This window comes from Pogoniulus pusillus, chromosome Z (assembly GCF_015220805.1).
Source record: "Pogoniulus pusillus isolate bPogPus1 chromosome Z, bPogPus1.pri, whole genome shotgun sequence".
Classification (NCBI taxonomy): domain Eukaryota; kingdom Metazoa; phylum Chordata; class Aves; order Piciformes; family Lybiidae; genus Pogoniulus; species Pogoniulus pusillus.
This window is the reverse complement of record NC_087309.1, coordinates 108,598,242-108,623,114: the sequence shown is the minus strand read 5'-3', so window position 1 is coordinate 108,623,114 and position 24,873 is coordinate 108,598,242. Positions and strand designations below refer to the sequence as shown.

Genomic DNA, 24,873 nt, shown 5'->3' with positions numbered 1-24,873 from the left:
CACCCACACTCACCATTAGCCCAAGCACTACTGACACACTGCTGCCTGCTGCGGCTTTTATAGCCACCCTCCCACTGTGACGTCATAATGTCAGCTGGAGCTGCCATGCCAACTGGGCACTGGCCCACTGCAGCCTTGGCCCAGCTCAGTGACTCACAGCCACCCAAGGCAGGCAGAACCCTGACCCCTACCCTCTGGAAGCACAGCCTGGAGCACAGAGTGCTCTGGGAGTCACCTTACCTGGCAGACAAGAAGATCCCACAAAGCCTTGTGGCATTTCAGGTGAGGTGACAAGAACCCTGGACGTGTGGGTGCCCCTTGAGATGCCATCCCCGGAGATGGAATAGTCTGCCCTGGTGCTGGCCACTGTGACTGTGGTCGTGGCTGTGCTCTTCCTGCAGAGCACCTCTACTGCCAAACAGCTGTCACCAGGGCACTGTTCTCCAGAACGTGGCACGCACAGAATCAATGCCACATGGATCAGAGATCTTGACACCTGGCTGGCACTGCCCAAAAGTAGTGCTGTAGAGCTCCAAGGCCTTGCTTTTCGTATGGCTTCCCAGGAGTCTCCAAGGAAATGCACTTCACATTTCCTGTCCGGACAAGGCCAAGTGCAAAACTAGATGGGAATAGAATTTATGACAAGTGCTGCATGGCAGGAGCATGGGGACATGTTGGGACAGCCTTAGTTCCAGAATCACTGAAAACACAGCCCACCACATCAGCTCTTCTGCCAGCATGCTCAGCCCGACTCTGTGGCAGCTTAGCAGTCAGCTCTCTCTGCCTGCCTTTCCCATCACAGTTTAGCACAGACACAGATGCAGCACCTGCTCAAGCACAACATTTGTTTACAACTCTGCACAGAGGAAAGATGCCAGAAGGAGTGGATGGCATGGAAAAGCCAAAGACTTTCACTGTCCAGGTGGCGACAGACACCTGCGGAGGCACAGCTCTGTCTGTGACTGGCCCCCTCTCTCTACACACCCATAGTACAGCCCTCCTGTGAGCTCACGCTGAGGCTGCTGCTGCTGAAACTGACTGAATGCCTTGCTGTGGGGAGACAGATCCTGCACCAGATGCTGCAAGAGGGGCTGTGGCTGGGATGTCTGGCAGTGAGGGGGGTTCCTTATGCATCTTACATACACCACCTTTCGTAATATACTCTGCTAATTGTATCAACTAGCTGCCAGTTCCTCCAGTGTTAGCAGTAAAAAACCCTGTATTCACTGGGTTGTGTTTTTTTCATATCTTTTAAGTGTTTCTTTTTCATTTTACTGTTACAGTATCACAGTATCACAGTATCACCAAGGTTGGAAGAGACCTCACAGATCATCAAGTCCAACCCTTTACCACAGTGCCCAAGGCTAGACCATGGCACCAAGTGCCACATCCAACCTTGCCTTGAACTGCCCCAGGGACGACGACTCCACCACCTCCCCAGGCAGCCCATTCCAGTGCCCAATGACTCTCTCAGTGAAGAACTTTCTCCTCACCTCGAGCCGAAATTTCCCCTGGCGCAGCCTGAGGCTGTGTCCTCTCGTTCTGGAGCTGGCCACCTGAGAGAAGAGAGCAACCTCCTCCTGGCCACAACCACCCTTCAGGTAGTTGTAGACAGCAATAAGGTCACCCCTGAGCCTTCTCTTCTCCAGGCTAAACAACCCCAGCTCCCTAAGCCTCTCCTCGTAGGGCTTGTGCTCGAGGCCTCTCACCAGCCTTGTCGCCCTTCTCTGGACACGCTCAAGCATCTCAATGTCCCTCCTAAACTGGGGGGCCCAGAACTGAACGCAGTACTCGAGGTGTGGTCTGACCAGTGCAGAGTACAGGGGCAGAATGACCTCCCTGCTCCTGCTGACCACACCATTCCTGATGCAGGCCAGGATGCCACTGGCTCTCTTGGCCACCTGGGCACACTGCTGGCTCATGTTCAGGCGGGTATCAATCAGTACCCCCAGATCCCTCTCTGTCTGGCTGCTCTCCAGCCACTCCGACCCCAGCCTGTATCTCTGCATGGGGTTGTTGTGGCCAAAGTGCAGCACCCTGCACTTTGAGCTATTGAACCCCATCCCATTGGCCTCTGCCCATCTGTCCAGGCTAACTTCTGTCCTTCACTGACTGTGTGCATCAGCACGTCTTGATTTCTTCAGGAAATACTTCTAAGTAAAATGCCTTTGTGTAAGGTTTTGGCCAGGGAGTGACTTTCTCTAATCTTCATGTCCAGAAAAGTGCAAGACACAGAGGCATAAGAAGGTGCACCACAGACACAGAATATGCCCTTCCGTTGCTTCAGTATTTGAAGTGCTCTCACTCTCGCATTTTTCAGTCTTTATGCTTACTGCCTTGTCAAAATGCACTCCTTTCCAAATTAAATGTCTTCTGAGTAACATAAGGGAAATAAAAGTATGTTCTGTGACAAGACCACCTCCTTGGGCATGTTTGCATTGCCAAAGAAGTGGTTGAGCTGTTTCTGCTGCAGACCGCAGTGCAGGTAACTCATGGCATCCACCATCTGCCAGAAAAACTCCCCTCTGCACCAGCATGCCATGGGTGTGGTGTTCAGGAGGTGCATGACAACTGTCTTCAAAACGTGGGGAGAAAAGTCTGTGCCCTCCAGGATGCCGGCGCAGAGCTGTAGGCATCTGAACTGGAAGCTGCCACGTGGGACCTGTGTGGCAGCATGCCACGGCAGAGCTCTCCCTCTGACACATGGTAGTTGGGCCAGAGGTGTCCTCTGCAGCCTGGCTGCCGGGGAAGATGTCTGCAGCAACTTGCTGCAGTCCAAACAACATCTTAAGCTAGAGGCTTCTCCCGCAGTCACTCGTCAGCTGGAGCTGGCAGAAGCACTTGCTGAAGCTCAGCGCCTTCATTTCGTGCTGATGTGCCTGAGGCAATGCCACCCCATGCCTCTGTTTCCTACCCAGGCACAGGGCAGACACACATGCAGCGTTTCCTCCATCGCAGCATTTCTTTGCCACTTTGCACGCGGGAAGAAATGGAACCTCTGGAAGATGCAAGGCTCTGACTGGAGTCTCACAAGCCGCCCTGGAAGGGCCTCTTCCGATGGGCTGAGCTGCATCTTGCGGGGGTGCTCCTGAAATGCTTCTGTCACCTTTGAAGAGATGCAGGCGGCTCCAATCCGCAGGGCACCAAGGCTGCTCACCTCTGCAAGCAATACTCTCAATGATGTGAGGCACAAGCAGGGCACAACCGTTTCTGCGCAGAAAAGAGGGGGCAGTGCTTTTTGTGAAGCGGGAGCTGTTTGCTGGTGTGAAGTTGTACCTCTGCTCCGAGAGTGTAACTGCTGCTGGCCCCCCTGCTGACTAAAGCATGGAAGTGCTGCTTCTCTCTTTGCCTTATTTCCACCGAGCGTGTCTGGGCTGGGAGTCAGCTGAGGCGGCAGCAGAAAGCTGTCGGTGCGGTCTCGGCGGCAGTGCCGGCAGGCGCTGGGCGGCGGCGGGAGGCGGACGGGGGCGTCCGTTAACGGCAGCCGGTGGCCGAGCGCAGTCGTGCCGGGAGCTCAGGCACACACAGCTGGCCCAGCCAGCACCCATCGCGGGATTTTAAAGAGCACAGGCAGCGCCGGCGGCAGCAGAGCAGCGGGAGCGGGGGCTGGCCGAGGGGGCTGGCCGAGGGGGCTGGCCGAGGGGGCTGGCCGAGGGGGCTGGCCGAGGGGGCTGGCCGAGGGGGCTGGCCGAGGGGGCTGGCCGAGGGGGCTGGCCGAGGGGGCTGGCCGAGGGGGCTGGCCGAGGGGGCTGGCCGAGGGGGCTGGCCGAGGGGGCTGGCCGAGGGGGCTGGCCGAGGGGGCTGTGTCGCGGCCGGCGGCGCGGGCAGTGCTTTAGGCTCTCTGCCAGCCCCGCAGGTACGGCGCTAAGCTGAGGCGGACGCCTCGAGGAGGCTTAGCCCAAGTGTCCAGCCAGGAGAAGGGCAGGTCCTGTGCTGCTCTTGCCACCAGCAGAGGCTTCGGCTCCGATTGTGCTTGCCACAAGCACGCAGCCGTGCAGCTGAGCTGCTGCAGAGTGCGCTGCAGCCTCTCGCTGGAAGCAGAGGCAAGTCGAGAAAACGCTTGCGTGAGGTGCGGGCAGTTGGCTACCTGCGGAGCCTGGCGGCTGAGCTAAGAGAGAGGCAGATAGGGCGAGGAGCACAATGGAGCGGGAGCCACAGATCCTCTGGTGGATCCGTGCTCGGAGCTCCGTGAGACAGGAACAGGGATGGCCTCTAGAAAAAGCCCAGGCTCAAAGGCTAGGGAAATGTTCCAGCCTACAGCTCCCCTGGCCCAACTTGAGACTGTGTCCCATTGTTCTGTACGTGGTTGCCTGGCAGAAGAGACCAACCCTACCTGGCTACAACCTCCCTTCAGGTTGTTGTAGACAGCAATGTGGTCTGCCCTGAGCCTCCTCTTGCAGGCTGCACATCCCCAGCTCTCTCAGCTTCTCCTCACAGGGCTGTGCTCCAGGCCACTCAGCAGCTTCATTGCCCTTCTCTGGACATGTCCCACGATGTCAACATCTCTCTAATTATGTACATCATACAAGAGAGGCAAGTGAACAATATGGGAATTGTATTTGGGTAGCCTGCAGCTAAGGGATGTTGAAGGTAGATGGTACCAAAGAATCCTACACAAGATGTAGGAGTGTCTGTGTGTGCTAAAAACTTGTCGGAGCCAATACGATTCCCCTCACACCCCAAGCATGTGAGGCTTGTGCAGACCCCCATCACAGTGCTGAGTGGTACCGTGGTGCCAGGGTGGGGGGCACAGCGCAGCTGACAGCCGAGCTGGCCACTCCGTCTGTTTCTCCTCCACTCGGTGCGCATCCGCAGGCTGTGAAATTGCAAACGCTTCTCAGAGCAGCACAGCAAACAGCTCCAGCCACATCGGCAAGCAGACCCCAACTTCCCAATGCTGATCGGGCGCCACCTGACCCAGCAGTGAGCATTTTAAAGACGGCACTGGGCAGATTTTCAGCCTGCAGAATAGAAGGTCCTGGGGTGTTGCAGAATGGCTAAAGGAAAATGGACATGACTTAGAGGTGGGCAAGCAGGATGAGTATATGGAACTAAATTAAGGCTGTGCTAGGCCACACTGAAACAAAGGCCACATTGAAGAAACAAAGACATATTGAATAAACAAAGGCAGCATTTAATATAGCTAGCTAGGGAGGCACTGTCCTTGATGAGTCGGCGGACAACTCAAGCAGAGCAGGATACAGCTAACTCTGAATAAGATAAGAAGTAGTTTGCTGCTTGCAGCTGCACGTAGCAAGTAGGTGCACCATGCAAATGGGGTATTTAGAGATTCAGCCATTTAGCTCTTTACATGTATGCATATATTATCTGTAACACATATAAGCGCGTGGCTACTAAATAAAGTTGTCACTCGCTTTTGATCCACATTGGATTCTGCGGTGTCCTTGCATATTTGAGATTAGCCCTTCTCCGCGAGATCTGCCTCACCGCAGATTGGCGCCCGAACAGGGACCCCAATTTGGGGGGACCCTAGGAAACACGGAGGAGGACAGGCCGGCGGAGTGGGCCGTCGGAGGAGAGCGACGCCCACTAGCAGGACAAAGCTAGGACGGGGTGGCGGACCAATTAGGTGGGCCTGAGGCTGACGACAAGAGAGCCAGCCTTCGTCGCTGCAAGGAGGGCAAGCGGGACGCCGCAGCATGGATAAAGAGGTAGCCCTTTCCTTGCTATCTTGCTTTCTTGAAAAGCGCAAAGTGAATTTTAATACCAAGTATTTGCCAGGACTTTGTGCATATGGCTATGCTAAGGGTTTCTTTAAAACCCCCGAGTCATATTTTGATGAAGCAGAATGGAGGGCGTTCGGCAGTGAACTGTGGGATGCAGTAATAGATGGGGATCCAGCAGCTAAGAAGCTTCAAGTGCCTTGGCGAGAGACTGTTAATGCTATAAAAAAGTATAAACTGGAGAAGGATGTGGCAGCGGTGGCTACCACTAAACTCTCCAGCGAGAAGCAAGATGGGGGACAAAAGGCATCCTCTGTGTTTAATGCTCTCGCACCTGGACCGCCAGGGCTCGGTCTTCCTGTCGTAGTCAGTCCCACAGCCACTGATGCACAGCGGCGCTTGGAAAAGACCAGTACGGGACGCTCTTGGTCTATAAAGTTTCCCAAGTTCTCCTCATCTCCGGCAGCATTACCAGTGAAGGACATGGGGGACTTGGGGAAGGTTTCGTCAGAATCCAGCAAAGACGAGGGAGAGAGCGAGCCCACTCTGCCGCGCTCTGCTTCTGAGAATCCAGCTGTTACTGAGACCGCGGTACAGACCTCTGTGCCACCATCCGAGTCCTCCAGTTCAGAATCGAGCGAACCTGAGGCTGATAGCGATGATGATACCTTGTATGAGGCAGCACAGCGAATAATACAGCGTTTAGCTAAGAGAAAAAGTTCGAGACAGCGAGCCCTTGCAGTCAGTCAGCAGGAGGCTGAAGGGAGTGCCCCGAGCAAGGAAGGAGTTAACAATGCAGGCAAGAAAGATGAGAGGTCCGGCTCGCGACTACCACCTCCCAGGCGGCAGCCGTGGGGAAAGATAGCTAGGGAGGCCTTATCAGATGGGGACACAGAGGCTGCAAGTATGTTATCTAAAGTATGTCCAGTAGTTTATGATAACCGAGCAGATGAGACGATTATTGGGGAGCATCAGGCATTTGATTGGAAACTGTTAGCCCAGCTTAGAGAGACAGTATCTAAATATGGACTCCACAGTGACCCTGCTCGGCAGATGCTACAGTACATTTTCTCTGCCTCAGGGACGCTAGCACAAGAGGACTGGAAACAGGTGCTGAGAATGATACTAACCCCCTCGCAACAGATGCAGTTTAACACTGAAATGGAAGCATTGTGTCAGGGCTCTGCTTCACTGCCGCGGGCGGAAGGTGACCTTCTGCTGGGAGTCAGCGTTAGCCAGCTGAGAGGCGAAGGTCAATGGGCTGGGGTGGATGCTCAGCTTAATATGGCCCCGGAGATACTAAGAGAGAGCATGAGGTTAGCTCAGGTAGCGCTGGGGGGAGTAAAAGCAGCCCCGATTGCTCCGTCTTATACGTCGGTTAAACAAAAGGAGAATGAGCCTTTTGGCTCCTTTTACGACCGGCTTCATGAGGCGTTGAGCAATTCTGATTTGCCAGAATACATGAAATACACCCTTCTACAACAACTTGCCTTTGATAATGCAAATGCTAAAACCCGGGGTATATTAGTAACTCTGCCTCGGGATGCCACAGTAGCACAAATGTTAGAAAGAGCGCAGCGAGCAGAAACCACACCCCTAGAACCTAGGGCTTATGTTGCAGCCTCTCCCGCACCGGACAGCACTAGGCACCCGCTAGAAAAGATTGTTGAACAACAGGCACAGGCATTAGCAGCTTTAGCCCCGATTGGATCGGCAGGAGGAGCACACTATTCTGTGAGCCGAATGAGATGTTTTCGCTGCAGGAAGATAGGTCACCTTCGCTCTCAATGCCCAGTATCCAGCGTACACTGTAGCAAATGCGGTGTGAAAAACCACTCTGCAGCTGCCTGCCGGCGATCGGGAAACGGGGGGAGGAGCGCGAGGAGCAACCGCGCGCCGACACAAATGGCGTGGACCTGGCAACAGCAGTAGAAACCACCTTAATCGACAATAAGCCCCAAAAGATTCCGTCCACCTTAAAGGGGCCAGTGACTATTAACGGCCAAGCCTGCGGGGGTATACTTCTGGGGAGATCATCAGCATCCATAAGAGGACTGTTTGTTTTGCCTGGAGTTATTGATTCGGACTTTGAAGGAACTATCCAAATTATGGTTCAAACGGACTTTCCACCAATGCATATTCCTAAAGAGAGCAAGATTGCTCAGCTCGTCCCAATTCCATGCCTGCTACAATCAGCAACTCCTCTCTCACCACAACATCGAGGAGAAAGGGGATTTGGATCGACCGGAGGTATGGCACTATTAACTTTACAACTGGGACAAAGACCAGTGGTGACAGCGAACTTATCAAATGGACCTGATGGATTACAATTGCTGATGCTTGTGGATACAGGTGCAGACATTACCATTGTTGACAGAAATCAATGGCCTACACACTGGACCACTCAACCCTGCGTAAAAGGGGTTGAAGGGGTGGGTGGTACAGCCGAAGTACGACGATCCACTCAACGTCTGCAGCTCACTGTTGATAACCGAACTGCCAACCTCTATGTGACTGTAATGCCTCTACCCAGTGGTGTCAACGGACTAATAGGGAGAGATGCTCTCTCTCAGCTTGGACTGGTCATTACAAACGAGCGTTGTTTTTATTAGCGGCCACTGAGAAGCAGCCTTTCCCCATTCGACTAAATTGGCTAACAGACAAACCGATATGGGTGGAGCAGTGGCCGCTTAAAGCAGAGAGGCTGCAAAAGGCACACGAATTGGTCCAAGAACAACTGGCAGCAGGACATTTGATTCCTTCCACTAGCCCATGGAATACACCTATTTTCGTCATTCCAAAGAAATCAGGCAAGTTTCGACTGCTCCATGATCTTCGAGCAATCAACGACCAGATGCAAGCGATGGGAGCACTACAGCCTGGCTTGCCAACTCCTGCTATTGCTGCCTGAAAAATGGCACTTATTGATCATAGACCTAAAGGACTGTTTTTTCACTATTCCACTACACCCGGATGATTGTCAACGTTTTGCCTTTACCCTGCCATCACTGAATAGGCAGGCACCAGCGAACCGTTATCAATGGACTGTGTTACCTCAAGGCATGAAGAACAGCCCCACAATCTGCCAGCTTTATGTGGACAATGCATTGCGACCACTGCGAGTACAGTGGCCGACTACTTCTATTTATCATTATATGGATGACATTCTTTTTTGTCAAGAAGCTCCATTTAGTGAAAGACAATTATCACAAATTGCAGCAGCAATGAGCAAACATGGATTACAAATTGCCCCGAATAAAGTTCAAAGAATATCGCCTTATTTGTACCTCGGATGGAAGATTTCAGATTCACAAATCCGGCCACAAAAGCTCACTCTACACACAAACATTACGACACTTACAGATGCACAAAAACTAATGGGTGACTTACAATGGCTCCGACCAGTTATCGGATTTTCTTCAGAAGACTTGGAAAAACTTAGGCCTTTGCTTCAGGGCCGTGACCCTGCAGCTACAGTGCATCTGTCTTCAGACCAGAAAGCCATCATTGATAAACTATCAGATCAAATTGCCCAAAGATGGGTCAGTCGCCTAGACCCACGAGAACCTATAGACCTGCTTATTCTACCATCAACCCATACCCTCATGGGCGCAGTTTGCCAGAGCAAAAACAAAAAGGGGGAGAGTCTAAGGATCCTGGAATGGATTTTTACGCCCTTACAACCAAAGACAACGATTCAACAAAAGGTTGAGAATTTGGCAGAGTTGATAATTCGAGGAAGATGTCGTATACTGCAGATTAGCGGCACAGAGCCGAACACCATATTTCTCCCTATCAAAAGGACTGACTTGGAGCAAATGCTCTGGCAAACTCCTGCATTACAATTGAGTCTACTATCCTGTCCCGCACATTTATCCACACAACAAATTTCATCTCCCACGCTAAAATGGATGAGCCAGGGTGAATGGTTACGCCAGGGGAAGAGATCACTACGACCACTGCCAGATGCCATCACTGTGTACACCGACGCCGGGAAGAAATCGAAAACAGCCACAGCTACGTGGTGTGAGAAAGAAACCTGGAAGCACCAACTATTAAAAGGCCAACCTGGGGACTCTTTACAAACACTGGAATTAGCAGCAGTAGTTTGGGCTCTTTCACGATGGATGCAAGAACCACTGAACATAGTGACTGATTCTTTGTATGTAGCAGGAATCTTGGAGCGCATAGAAAGTGCTTTTGTGAAGGACATATCAAATGTTCGTTTAGGGCAGCTTTTGAGAGCTATGCAAAGTGCAGTGCAGCAGAGAACAGAACAGTATTGCGTGATCCATGTACGTAGTCATAAATGGGACATAGGTTTGGGAGAAGGGAATGCAAGAGCAGATGAGTTAGTTTCCACGGTTGTTCCCCTGAGTGAGTTCACACTTGCATGAGAAGCACACCAGAGGTTTCACCAAAATGCAAAGGGTTTGCACAACCAGTTCAAAATCACGATGAATGAAGCTAAGGGTATAGTTCAGGCTTGCCCTGAGTGCAGCCATCATGGTCCGGGTTTGGGTATTGGGGTGAACCCTAGGGGAATGGAAGTGTTGCAGTTGTGGCAAATGGATGTCACACATGTTCCAGAATTTGGAAGGCTGAAGTATGTCCATGTTACGATTGATACTTATAGTAAGTTCATCTGGGCCACAGCTCAGACGGGTGAGAAGGCATTGCATGTTCAAAGACATTTGACTGTTTGCTTTGCAGTGATGGGAGTACCAAAGGAGATTAAGACTGACAACGGGCCAGCATATGCCAGTGAAAGGATTAGGCAAATGTTGCAAGCATGGGGTGTTAAGCATACTAGAGGAATCCCGAATTCACCTACGGGACAGGCAATAGTAGAAAGAGCAAATCAGACCCTGAAAAGGTACCTTCAGAAGTACCCAGAAATTGCTGATCCAGTTGAGCGTTTAGCAATGACCCTCTTTACCCTTAATCATCTATGCATCTTTTCTGATCAGGATGTGCCTCCAGCAAAGGTGCATGGTGGTACAGTAGAAAAACAGCCACACAAAAAGGTCCGGGTGATGTACAGAAATCCTAAGACAGGTATATGGGAGGGGCCTGCAGAGGTACTCTATTGGGGCAGAGGATACGTTTCTGTCTCTACATCAACAGGTCCGCTTTGGGTTCCAGCGCGATGGACAAAGACTGCTCCTTCCACTGATCCTGTCGCTACTTCTGGGAACAGTGGCCAATGCGATCGATCGAGTGAATCCCCGAGCGAACATGTGGGTGACATGGGCGAACCAGACGGGTAATATGGACTTCTGTCTGAGCCTGCAATCGGCTACTGAGCCTTTTAAAACATGTCTGGTAGGACTACCAGGATTCAACCCGGAAGACTTTAAGGGCTATGTGGACAATTATGATTGTAATGGGATCCAAAATGCTTCAGATTGTGCTGCATTACTGATAAGAGGGCTGAATGTAATCTTGCCCTGGGACCCACAAGAACTAGAGTTATTAGGGAGTCAAAAGATAGGGAATCTGTCCACAACTAATTGGACCCGGACTTGCTTTGCTTTTGGGACAAAATATCAGGGAAATTTAGGATATTGGGTTTATCGGAAAATGTCACAGCAGTGGACAGACGTATCACCAGGAAAACCTTACACTTGGGGTAATGGTAGGGAATATTGTGGCGTGACACCATGGATGAGTGAAAAGGAGAAAAAGAGGCCGGCACTGGATGCTGTGTATGGTGCGGGCGTAGGGCAAACCTTGTGGAATAATGGGTCAGCCAGAGCACTTCCTAACAACACCTTCCTTATCTGTGGTGATCGTGCCTGGCAAGGGATCCCAAAAAATGTTATAGGGGGTCCTTGCTATCTGGGGAAACTCACTCTATTCGCACCACATAAAAGAGATTGGTTGAACATGATACAAGCTGCTTCTCCAGGAGGGGGATCACGCCAAAAATGAGCTACAAAGTGGCACAATCTGAAAGCAGACTGCAATGACAACGTACAGTTATGGTCAATAACTGCAAATGTTTTTGTTACTGCATTTATTCCGCATCTTGCTGTAGCACAAGCAGTGAAGCAGTTAGAACGACTGACATGCTGGTCAGTCAAAGAAGCAAATGCTACTACTCAGGTTTTAGAGCAATTACTACTAGATCAGAACAGCTTAAGGCATGCACTACTGCAGAACAGAGCAGCAATAGATTTCTTGTTATTAGCACAAGGCCATGGTTGTAGCGATTTTGAGGGAATGTGTTGCTTTAACCTCTCGGACCATGGGGAGTCTATCCATAAACAGCTTGCTTGGCTGAAAAATCATACTAACCGCATTATTGTTAATGAAAATCCCTTTGACCAGTGGCTAAGATCAACCTTTGGAGGTTTGTCTCCCTGGATACTACAGCTTATCAAGGAGGGCCTCCGCCTGCTGGGAATAGTACTGCTTATGCTTATATTACTACGCATAGGGTATGGATGCATTCTGAGGGGTGTGGATCGAGTTACCGGGGGTACAGCCCTGCTTGCCCAAAAGGAAAAGAGGGGAATTGTTGCAGAATGGCTAAAGGAAAATGGACATGACTTAGAGGTGGGCAAGCAGGATGAGTATATGGAACTAAATTAAGGCTGTGCTAGGCCACACTGAAACAAAGGCCACATTGAAGAAACAAAGACATATTGAATAAACAAAGGCAGCATTTAATATAGCTAGCTAGGGAGGCACTGTCCTTGATGAGTCGGCGGACAACTCAAGCAGAGCAGGATACAGCTAACTCTGAATAAGATAAGAAGTAGTTTGCTGCTTGCAGCTGCACGTAGCAAGTAGGTGCACCATGCAAATGGGGTATTTAGAAATTCAGCCATTTAGCTCTTTACATGTATGCATATATTATCTGTAACACATATAAGCGCGCGGCTACTAAATAAAGTTGTCACTCGCTTTTGATCCACATTGGATTCTGCGGTGTCCTTGCATATTTGAGATTAGCCCTTCTCCGCGAGATCTGCCTCACCGCACTGGGGAAACCGTACAGCAGCCTTCTTGTGCCTGGAGGAGTCCTACAGGGAAGCTGGAGGGGGACTTTTCATAAGGTCATGTGGTGAGAGAAGAAAGGTCTTAAAATAGAAGAGGGTATACAGTTTGCCTTCTGGCCTCACGAGCTGCCACCCTGCTGCCTCATCTCGAGATTCTCACCAATCAGCACACCCAAGTCTCCTTCTTTACAGCTGCTCTCAATCCACACTGCACCCAGCCTGCATTTGTGCCTGGCAATGGCCAGACCCAGATATAGGACCTTGCATTTTGACTTGTGAACCTCCTGCACTTGGTACTGGCTGACTTCTTAAGCCTACCAAGATCCTTCTCAATGGTGTCCTTTCCCTCAAGTGACTCCAGTGCATCACGTAGTGTCAGCAGCAAATATGTGCAGGATGCATTCAGTATCAATGCAAAGTAGTTGTGACGTAGAAAGAAGTGCTCTGGAAAGAAGTACTTCTATCAGAAGCTTCACTCATAAAGGATGAGAAAGCCTTCAGCTTATCATGGGAGTAGTATTTTCAGTCTTTGCCACAAGCCAGTTCCCAAGTGACACTCTTCATTTCACAGGTCCCCATGCTGTAATACACTGAAGTTAGAAAACCTGCTGCTAGAAACAGCTGAGTGGCTTGGGCTCTTCTGCCTCTAGCTTAGCAGAGTGAAAGGCTACGTCCAAGGTCAGAGAAGCACTGAAGAGCTGCCAGTGAGAGATGCTGCTGGTATTCTCAGGACAACAGCCAATACAGCAGACACTATGCTGTAATCTGGCTTTGATCTTGTACCAGGCTTGGTCTGGCCCAAAGTACGCAAACAGTGTAATGGAAATCCAGTGACAGAACAAAATCAAGAGACCATGGATGTGCTTGCCCATGTGTGGCCTGAAATGCATTTCTAGTCCTTAGGAAGTGTAGCAGGACCTCTCCTCATAACAAGAGCTTCCAAAACCTCCCAATATCTTACTAGCAAGGCAGCATGAGTCAGCAGGAGCTGACCCAAGCTAGGCCTGCTGCCTGTCCTGGTGTCTTGGGTTCTAATTCAAATTCCCAGAGACTCTAATAAATTTGATAGACCCAATAACAATTTGTAGAGTGTCCTCCCCTCTTCCACCTTCTTTCCCAAAGGAAGGGGATTAGATAGAGGGAGAGAGAGAGGTACACACACCTGAATAAATCAATCTCACTCGATTTGGAAGTTAAAAGGAAAAGTTCTAACAATAACTTAGAAAGGTATTGGAGGTAGGGAAGTTTACAAAGGATAGGGAAGGGAAAATAGCAAAATACAGAAGGTATAAATACAACCCCAGTTGTGTGATGGTGGCTTTGTCTGCCTCGTGTCTGCCACGTGGTGTGCTGCTATGCAGGCAGAGATGTGTAGAGTGTGGTGTGTGGCGAGAGAGAGATAGAGGAACAGGAAGCCCCTCTCCTTTATAGGACAGGAAGTGGAGGGGAGTGGGCTAACCATCACCTGGTGGTGTGACCCACCCCTGGGGAGGGGTCAGGACCCCTAGGGTCAGGTTCAGGGTTCCTCCCCCTGGAGTGTTAAGTCTATACACCTGGGTGAAATTGTACCTGTTGATATTCAAACCATGTTGTCCTCTTGCCGGTTCCAAAATGAAGGTGTTGTATGGAGCAAAGTATTATGGGGCTTGAACTTGTAATTGTAATGTGAGATGTTCTCTGAAGTGCAGCAGGGAGAGAATGAGTGCATGCCTTGAATTGAAAGCACGCTGACCAAAGATCTTCCCAGCTCCCTGGAATAGCCCAAGGGTGATGCTGTAGGACCCTGTCAAGGTCCGGAGAACAGAGATTAACAATACCTCTGTCCAGAGGAGCAAGATCTGTTCTTATGGATTTCTGTGTTGTGAAGTTAGGGTGCAAGTGAGACCAGATATCAACACACAACTATTTATTAAACCATAAACATTGAACAAAACAGAGAGAGGGAATGGGAGAGAGAGGGAGCAATGGAGAAAAAGAGAAAAGCAGGGAAGGAAAAGAGCAGGGATTATATCACCATCAGGTGGAGACAGGGTGAGGGGGCATTAGAAAGTGAGAAGGAGTTTTCAGCATCCAACTGCTTCTCAGCATCTGTGTGGTCCAGGGATGTTCTTCCGTGGAGTTGGTCAGTCCTCCTTCTTCTGGAGTTGTTCTTCCTGAAGTTGTTCTGCAGGAGTTGTTCTACTTAGCAGGCATTGCTCAGGTAGTTTTATACAATTGTTTTAGTCCCAGTCTTAGACAGTTGTCCAGGTGCAGCTCCCCAGGGAATCTTCCTATATATTCTCATGCATTTGCAGGGGTCCAGCGGCACCATGGAGGGCCTCTGCCACATCAGCTCAGCTGCCAGGGTGCTCATTGTGACTCAGTGGGAGCTGAGCAGTCAGCACCCTGTGCCCACCTTTCCCAACACAGCAAAGCACAGACAGAGAAGCAGCATGCACTCAAGCACAGCATTTGTACAGAGGAAAGATGCCAGAAGAAATGGGTACTCTGGCAGCACCAAGGGCAGTCACTGTCCCGTGGGTGACACGCATCTGTGGCGGCACAGCTCTCAGCGTGACTGCCTCTTTATGTACCCATAGTACATCCCCTTTGCGAGGTCATCCTGAAGCTGCCCCAACTGTGTCATTGCCCTGGCATGGGCAGCTGGATTCTCCACCAGGTGCTGCAAGAGATTGAGTGGCTGGGATGTTTCAAAGTGTGAGGGCAAGATGATCTCCTTGGGCATGTTTCTGTTGCCAAAGAAGAAGTGGTTGAGATGTTTCTGTTGCAGGCAACAGTTCAGGAAGCTCAGGATGTGTGCCAGACGGATGATGGCATCCCATTTCCCCCAGCCTGACATAGGTGAGGTGTTGAGGAGGTGCATGACACTTGTCTTCAAGATATAGGGAGTGATGTCCGTGCTGTCCAAGATGTGGGAGCAGAGATACAGGCACTGGAGGTGGAAGCTGCTATGTGGGGCCTGTCTGGCTATGTGCCTGAAGAACTTGCTCTCTGCCACAGCATAGCTCTCTTTCCATACCGTGCTTGGGGTGTAGGTGTCCTCTGCAATCTGACTGCTGAAGAAGATATCTGTATCACCTTGCTGCACCCCAAACATTATCTGAAGATTGAGAATTCTCCCATTGTCACTTGTCAGCTGCAGCAGGCAGGAGCGCTGGCTGAAGCACATGGCCTTCATTTTGTACTCACGCGCCTGAGGCAAGGCCACCCAAGCTTCCTTCATCAAGCCCCGGAACCAGTGGGCAACTTTCTCCACATCTAGGTACGAGTGGGTGCAGAGGATGTCTAGGAGACTCAGTGTCTCCTGCTTTCTGCAGTTCAGCTGCTCCTCGGTGTTGTGGACAGTGCATAGCGTTTTTTGTGCCGTGCAGGTGCATTCCAGAGCCACACGGATGCGGCAGTCCTTAGCTGGAGTCTGTGTTGTTTCAAGCTCCAGGGAGAAGACATGCCCACGGGGTGGCTTCATGGGCACAAGGAGGTGGTAGACAATGTAGTCCTCCTCATAGGGACACCAGCCTTCAAAGGCACTGCCAACACCAATGGCAGGCTGCAGCACTGGTAATGAAGTCTTTGACAGACGCTCTTGCAAGACTTGCAGGAGGTCATCCACCATTTGCTTCACCACCCAGCTCCTGGAGATCATTTTCTGCACTGGCCACTGGAGGTGCCCGACAGGACCCCTTTCTACTTGATCTATGTCTCTCAGATCTTCTACACTGCTTTCATCCTCTTCCTCCTCCAACTCCTCCAACTCCTCCTTGTCCTGCAACTCCTGCTCCTCCTCTTCCTCCTCCTGATATATGCTGATGTATGAGAACTCCTTGCTGCAGACAGAGTCTATATCAGGGCTCTTTCTCCTCAGCCAGCAGCAAAGCCAAAAGAGGAGGACAAAGACTGCAGCAGTGGCAGCAAAGAGCACAGCTCCCCAGGCCATCATTCCGTGCTCCTCAGGCCACTGCTGAAGGAGCATGGACACCAGCTTCCAGTGCAGTTGGCTTCTTCTTTCCATCTCCTGCATCATACGAACCATCTCCTGGTCCATCTCATTCTCACGCTCTTGCATGCGCTGCCAGGTGGTCTCATCCAGCTCCTCATGAACCTTCACTGAGAACAGGACGAGGCCTTGCAGAAGCAAAGCAACAAATTTTGTAGCATCCATGGCCTGCAGCAGAAGGGAGAGAAAGGATTCAGTGGGGCTGGGAAGGAGTGAGTTAGTGGTGGAGAGCAGGCACAGAAGCTGTTAGGAACTGGGCACAGGTAGCAGCCAAGGGCTGCAGGCACTTAGGTTGCACCAAGGGCCTGCACCCAACCCCAGTCTTGGCAGCACCCAGCTCAAAGTGCTCCTGAGCCCACACCCACCAGGGACCCAGCTCCCTGCCTGGGCCCTCCCTCCAGCCTCCCCTCCCTGCACCCACACTCACCATTAGCCCAAGCACTACTGACACACTGCTGCCTGCTGCGGCTTTTATAGCCACCCTCCCACTGTGACGTCATAATGTCAGCTGGAGCTGCCATGCCAACTGGGCACTGGCCCACTGCAGCCTTGGCCCAGCTCAGTGACTCACAGCCACCCAAGGCAGGCAGAACCCTGACCCCTACCCTCTGGAAGCACAGCCTGGAGCACAGAGTGCTCTGGGAGTCACCTTACCTGGCAGACAAGAAGATCCCACAAAGCCTTGTGGCATTTCAGGTGAGGTGACAAGAACCCTGGACGTGTGGGTGCCCCTTGAGATGCCATCCCCAGAGATGGAATAGTCTGCCCTGGTGCTGGCCACTGTGACTGTGGTCGTGGCTGTGCTCTTCCTGCAGAGCACCTCTACTGCCAAACAGCTGTCACCAGGGCACTGTTCTCCAGAACGTGGCACGCACAGAATCAATGCCACATGGATCAGAGATCTTGACACCTGGCTGGCACTGCCCAAAAGTAGTGCTGTAGGGCTCCAAGGCCTTGCTTTTCGTATGGCTTCCCAGGAGTCTCCAAGGAAATGCACTTCACATTTCCTGTCCGGACAAGGCTAAGTGCAAAACTAGATGGGAATAGAATTTATGACAAGTGCTGCATGGCAGGAGCATGGGGACATGTTGGGACAGCCTTAGTTCCAGAATCACTGAAAACACAGCCCACCACATCAGCTCTTCTGCCAGCATGCTCAGCCCGACTCTGTGGCAGCTTAGCAGTCAGCACTCTCTGCCTGCCTTTCCCAACAGAGTTAAGCACAGACACAGATGCAGCACCTGCTCAAGCACAACATTTGTTTACAACTCTGCACAGAGGAAAGATGCCAGAAGGAGTGGATGGCATGGAAAAGCCAAAGACTTTCACTGTCCAGGTGGCGACAGACACCTGCGGAGGCACAGCTCTGTCTGTGACTGGCCCCCTCTCTCTACACACCCATAGTACAGCCCTCCTGTGAGCTCACGCTGAGGCTGCTGCTGCTGAAACTGACTGAATGCCTTGCTGTGGGGAGACAGATCCTGCACCAGATGCTGCAAGAGGGGCTGTGGCTGGGATGTCTGGCAGTGGGGGGGGTTCCTTATGCATCTTACATACACCACCTTTCGTAATATACTCTGCTAATTGTATCAACTAGCTGCCAGTTCCTCCAGTGTTAGCAGTAAAAAACCCTGTATTCACTGGGTTGTGTTTTTTTCATATCTTTTCAGTGTTTCTTTTTCATTTTACTGTTGTTTTGCTAACTTCTGTCCTTCACTGACTGTGTGCATCAGCACGTCTTGATTTCTTCAGGAAATACTTCTAAGTAAAATGCCTTTGTGTAAGGTTTTGGCCAGGGAGTGACTTTCTCTAATCTTCATGTCCAGAAAAGTGCAAGACACAGAGGCATAAGAAGGTGCACCACAGACACAGAATATGCCCTTCCGTTGCTTCAGTATTTGAAGTGCTCTCACTCTCGCATTTTTCAGTCTTTATGCTTACTGCCTTGTCAAAATGCACTCCTTTCCAAATTAAATGTCTTCTGAGTAACATAAGGGAAATAAAAGTATGTTCTGTGACAAGACCACCTCCTTGGGCATGTTTGCATTGCCAAAGAAGTGGTTGAGCTGTTTCTGCTGCAGACCGCAGTGCAGGTAACTCATGGCATCCACCATCTGCCAGAAGAACTCCCCTCTGCACCAGCATGCCATGGGTGTGGTGTTCAGGAGGTGCATGACAACTGTCTTCAAAACGTGGGGAGAAAAGTCTGTGCCCTCCAGGATGCCGGCGCAGAGCTGTAGGCATCTGAACTGGAAGCTGCCACGTGGGACCTGTGTGGCAGCATGCCACGGCAGAGCTCTCCCTCTGACACATGGTAGTTGGGCCAGAGGTGTCCTCTGCAGCCTGGCTGCCGGGGAAGATGTCTGCAGCAACTTGCTGCAGTCCAAACAACATCTTAAGCTAGAGGCTTCTCCCGCAGTCACTCGTCAGCTGGAGCTGGCAGAAGCACTTGCTGAAGCTCAGCGCCTTCATTTCGTGCTGATGTGCCTGAGGCAATGCCACCCCATGCCTCTGTTTCCTACCCAGGCACAGGGCAGACACACATGCAGCGTTTCCTCCATCGCAGCATTTCTTTGCCACTTTGCACGCGGGAAGAAATGGAACCTCTGGAAGATGCAAGGCTCTGACTGGAGTCTCACAAGCCGCCCTGGAAGGGCCTCTTCCGATGGGCTGAGCTGCATCTTGCGGGGGTGCTCCTGAAATGCTTCTGTCACCTTTGAAGAGATGCAGGCGGCTCCAATCCGCAGGGCACCAAGGCTGCTCACCTCTGCAAGCAATACTCTCAATGATGTGAGGCACAAGCAGGGCACAACCGTTTCTGCGCAGAAAAGAGGGGGCAGTGCTTTTTGTGAAGCGGGAGCTGTTTGCTGGTGTGAAGTTGTACCTCTGCTCCGAGAGTGTAACTGCTGCTGGCCCCCCTGCTGACTAAAGCATGGAAGTGCTGCTTCTCTCTTTGCCTTATTTCCACCGAGCGTGTCTGGGCTGGGAGTCAGCTGAGGCGGCAGCAGAAAGCTGTCGGTGCGGTCTCGGCGGCAGTGCCGGCAGGCGCTGGGCGGCGGCGGGAGGCGGACGGGGGCGTCCGTTAACGGCAGCCGGTGGCCGAGCGCAGTCGTGCCGGGAGCTCAGGCACACACAGCTGGCCCAGCCAGCACCCATCGCGGGATTTTAAAGAGCACAGGCAGCGCCGGCGGCAGCAGAGCAGCGGGAGCGGGGGCTGGCCGAGGGGGCTGGCCGAGGGGGCTGGCCGAGGGGGCTGGCCGAGGGGGCTGGCCGAGGGGGCTGGCCGAGGGGGCTGGCCGAGGGGGCTGGCCGAGGGGGCTGGCCGAGGGGGCTGGCCGAGGGGGCTGGCCGAGGGGGCTGGCCGAGGGGGCTGGCCGAGGGGGCTGGCCGAGGGGGCTGGCCGAGGGGGCTGTGTCGCGGCCGGCGGCGCGGGCAGTGCTTTAGGCTCTCTGCCAGCCCCGCAGGTACGGCGCTAAGCTGAGGTGGACGCCTCGAGGAGGCTTAGCCCAAGTGTCCAGCCAGGAGAAGGGCAGGTCCTGTGCTGCTCTTGCCACCAGCAGAGGCTTCGGCTCCGATTGTGCTTGCCACAAGCACGCAGCCGTGCAGCTGAGCTGCTGCAGAGTGCGCTGCAGCCTCTCGCTGGAAGCAGAGGCAAGTCGAGAAAACGCTTGCGTGAGGTGCGGGCAGTTGGCTACCTGCGGAGCCTGGCGGCTGAGCTAAGAGAGAGGCAGATAGGGCGAGGAGCACAATGGAGCGGAAGCCACAGATCCTCTGGTGGATCCGTGCTCGGAGCTCCGTGAGACAGGAACAGGGATGGCCTCTAGAAAAAAGCCCAGGCTCAAAGGCTAGGGAAATGTTCCAGCCTACAGCTCCCCTGGCCCAACTTGAGACTGTGTCCCATTGTTCTGTACGTGGTTGCCTGGCAGAAGAGACCAACCCCACCTGGCAACGACCTCCCTTCAGGTAGTTGTAAAGGTATGGAAATAATGTCCCCATTTTTAATATGAGTAGAAAAGAGGACACAGGGTATTTCTGGCCGGTCAGCCTGAACTCTGTGCCCAGCAAGTGGTTGAGATTAATCTTCTGAGGACAGGAGACAGCCAGCCTCTAGGTGGACTTCTGTAAAGCCTTTGACACACTTCCTCACAGCATCCTTCTTTGAATGCAGAGACACAGACTCAGCATTTCTTTCAGCAGTTTAGCACAGGAACATTACCCAGAAGGAGGTGGCTCTGGACTTGAGATCGTTGTTGCACTTGTCCTGCCTTCACGAGCTCTGATGAGTGGGTGATAACGATAGTGGTCCTGCTGCAGACATGACAGCTGCTTGTAGTAGAGATATAAGGTATCCCCAGCTTGGCTGGCTGGATTTTGGTTCTTCACTCTTAGAATTTCATGCTCTTTATGCATGTGGTGTTAATATCCTGTATTCTATTTTCATAATAAACTCTGTTGATTATATCAAAATTCTTCTGCTAATTCCTCTTCTATTAGCAGTAAAAGTGATAATTTGGGATCTATTTTCTAATATATTTTAAATGTTTATTTTAAAAAAAAATCGGTTGTGTAGTTTCTGTCTTTCAATTATGCTATGCACGAATAATGTTTTTATTTCTCCAGGAAATAACTTTAATAAAAATGTCTTTGTCTAGAGCTGGACCAGAGACCGACTTTTATTTTAATTTTAATGTCCAAATAAGTGCAGGACAAGACACAGAGGCGTAAGAGGTCTCCTATACAGATGGAATATGATGTTCGACCACTTCAATATATTGAAGTGCAATCCCTGTCCCATTTTTCACTCTTTTGTGATTAGTGCCCTGACAAAATGCCATCTCTTCCAAATTTAACCCATTCTGACTTACATAAGTGAAATAAAAACCTCTTATCTGTCTGCTTTTCAATTATTTGTGTGATACTGGTTTTCCCTTTAAAATCATGTGTGGAAGAAATTTTCCACTCTGCAAGGTTATTAAGACAGAATTGCTACAGTGAGAGCAGCCCTTCGAAAAATGACATGAAAAACACAAGATAATGCTCATAGCATGAAACCTGGGGCCTAAGTATGTGTAGCAAGGAAGAAATGTCTTAATTGTAGCTGGGATTGTTTTTTTAATGTGTGGGTAGAGCATCTTATAATGTAACAGGTGTGAAGCCTGAATTTGCCAAAGACGTATTCTAGTAATCCATTGCTTCTGAGTGTGGAGGTCTTGTAATGTCCTACAGATTGCTTTAAATGTACAGACAATCTAGCTAGATAACACTGGCATGCAAGGAATTGGTACTAATCAGGCTTTTTGAATAGCTCTGCATGGAGAAGGCATCTCCATGGCTTTTTACAGAAAAGTGATGGACCAGCATTTGAGTGAGCAGAGAAGTCTTTCAGTTACAATGAGCAGTATTTGAAAACAAGGAAGGTAAACTGCAAGCTGAAGTCACCTTTCCTGAACATCTTAGTATACTAAGAAGTGTAACCTGCATTCTGCAGTTCTGAGGAGGAAGAATCATCTATGATTTACTTTCCTTCATCTGCCTGCTCAAGAGGATGACATTGTAATGACAATAGGATATTTTTAAGGTATGGTTACCATCACAAAACTAAAAACTCAGGAAAGGTTTCACTTGGCTTGATCAAAGATGTGTAAATCTTCTAAATATTAGATCCATTACAAAATTCTCATGTAGCTACTTCAGAGTAACAGTATGGGAAAAGGTGTGGGTTTTTTTTCCCTTAACTTGTTTTTATTCCTTTAATTGTTACAGTGGGCACATGCCTTTAGGTCAGCACTCATGCCTGAGGCTTTCTGGTAGATAGTAGCTGTGGCTCCTTGAACTCCAGTTTACCTACCTTTAAGTAGTAGTGTGTGAAAGGAGCTGAGGAATGCAAATGGCTCTGGTGATCCCACACAGCACAGAGTATGTGACCAGCAAAGACTTTTTCCTGTATATTTGTGTTTACCTCTGGTCCCTCAATAAATACTTGTGAGGAGGAAATGCAGGAATTGTTTTAGTGAGCCTTTTTATTTGTGTGTCCATTCATCACTATTAGTCTGAAGCAGGTCACAGGATACTAGGGGTTGGAAGGCCCATTAGGTACTGCAGAGCAGTGTGGCAATTCAATGTTGCGTTGTTAGGCAATGATTTGCTCACTAGGAAAGGCTTTCAATAGACATTTCCACGTCTTGGACAACCTTCTCTGTGTATTGGGAAAAGGTGAAAGCAGCTTGAAGGAACAACAGATCCTTTGCTTCTATATGTCAGTTGTGTCAGGATTGGCAAGGCCCTTTTAAGGTCATCTACCTTTAGTGATCAGGGACATCTTCAACTAGATCAGATTGTTCAAAATCCCCTCCAGTCTGACAGTGAAGGTTTCCAGGAATGGGACATCTGCCACTTCTTTGGGCAACTTATTTCAGTGCTTCACCAATGCCATTGTAAAAAAATGTCTGTTTTATACCCAGTCTAAATCTGCCCTTTTCTGATTTAAACTCATCATTTCCTATCCTACCACAGTAGGCCCTGTTAGAAAAGTTGTTACGTTCTTTAAGCATTGAAAGACCACAATAAGTTCTCCCTGGAGACTTTTTCAGGCTGATCGACCTAAACTCTCTTTGCCTGTCCTCAGAGAGGAGGTGTTCCAACTCTCTGATCATTTATGTGACCCACCCAACAGGTTCCTGTCTTTCTTGTCCTGACAAGGGGGCAGAATCATCTTCCTTGATCTGATGGCCACTATTCCTTCAGTGCAGACCAGGATATGATCAGCCTTCTGGACTACAAGCAGTGGTTGCTCTGATGTCCAGCTTTTCATCCACCACCACTGTATAGGGTTAACACTCCTGGGGGAGTGACCCTGAACCTGACCCTAGGGGTCTTGGCCCCTCCTCAGGGGTGGGCCACACTCCAGGTGATGGTTAGCCCACTCCCCCCACTTCCTGCGGTATAAAAGAGGAGCACTTCCTGCTCCTCACTCTCTTGCTCGTTTCTCCTTTACCTGCATTCATGATCGCACACACACACTGATACTGCATACCAGCCACGAGGCAGAGACACCATCACACTACTCGGGTTGTATCCATCCCTGTTTTGTATTTTGCTGTTTTCCCTTCCTTATCCTTTGTAAACTCCCCTACCTCCAATCCCTTTTTCTAAGTTATTGTTAAACTTTTCCTTTTTAACTTCCAAATCGAGTGAGATTGATTTATTGGGGTGTCCCTACCTTTTATCTCTCTCCCTGTCTTTTGGGGAAAGGAGGGGGAGGAGGGGAGGGCACTCTATAAACTCTATAAATTCTATAAATTGTCATTGGGTCTACCAAATTTATAAGAGTCTCTGGGAACTTGCATTTGAACCCAAGACAACCACCCTTAAGTCTTTTTCTGCAGGGCTGCTCTCACTTCCCCTTTGTATTGATCCTAGGCATTGGCTCAACCCAACAGCAAGACCTTTCTCACACATTTCTTGGGCTTGTCTGTGTCCCTCAGTATGACATAGTGTCCCAGTGGCACGTCAGCTGCATCATCTCAGTGGTGTTTGCAAATTTGCTGAGGGTGAGCTTGATCCTGTCTATGTCTTTCATGAAGATATTAAGGAGAACTTGTCCCAGTACATACCCTTGAGGGACATCACTTGTCACTGATCTCCATCTGGACATTGACCCATTGACCACTATCCTCTGGGTGCTATCAGCCAGCCAATTTCTTATTCGCTGGACAGTTCACTCTTAAATCCCTATCTCTTAGAGGGAAGGATGCTTCAGATAACCATGTAATAGGCTTTACAGAAGTCCAGATAGATTACATCCATAGCTCTTCCCCTTGTGCACTAGTGCAGTCATTCCATCATAGAAGGACATTAGGTGGGTTAGGCAGGATGTGGCCTTGGTGAAGCCATGCTGATGGCCTGAAATCACATCTCTGTCCTTCATGTGCTTTAACATAGCTTCTAGAAGGATCCATTTAATGACTTTCCTAGGCATAGAGGTGAGGGTGACAGATTGAAAGGTCCTAGAATCCTACTTCTTACCCTTTTGAAAAATGGATGTGTTGTTTTAGTTTTTTCCAGTCACCATGGACTTACCATGCCACACCATGGAGTGTGGCATGGTAACTACATCAGCCAATTCCCTCACAACTCTGGGATGCATCTACTCAGGTCCCATAGGCCCATGTATGTCCAGATTACTAGA

At 50.4% G+C, this 24,873-nt stretch overlaps 2 protein-coding genes across 2 annotated transcripts in view; both read right to left on the bottom strand.

Moving 5' to 3' along the window:
* LOC135173301 (trichohyalin-like) overlaps positions 1–24,873 on the bottom strand; it is a gene marked incomplete at its 5' end in the record, with an annotated part of 426,278 nt that overhangs the window by 253,046 nt on the left and 148,359 nt on the right. The window lies entirely within an intron of this gene.
* On the bottom strand, positions 14,594–16,850 carry LOC135173570 (inositol 1,4,5-trisphosphate receptor-interacting protein-like 1). The gene has a single exon (XM_064140549.1). The coding sequence runs from the start codon at positions 16,848–16,850 to the stop codon at positions 15,240–15,242; it is 1,611 nt and encodes a 536-aa protein (XP_063996619.1). The 3' UTR covers positions 14,594–15,239.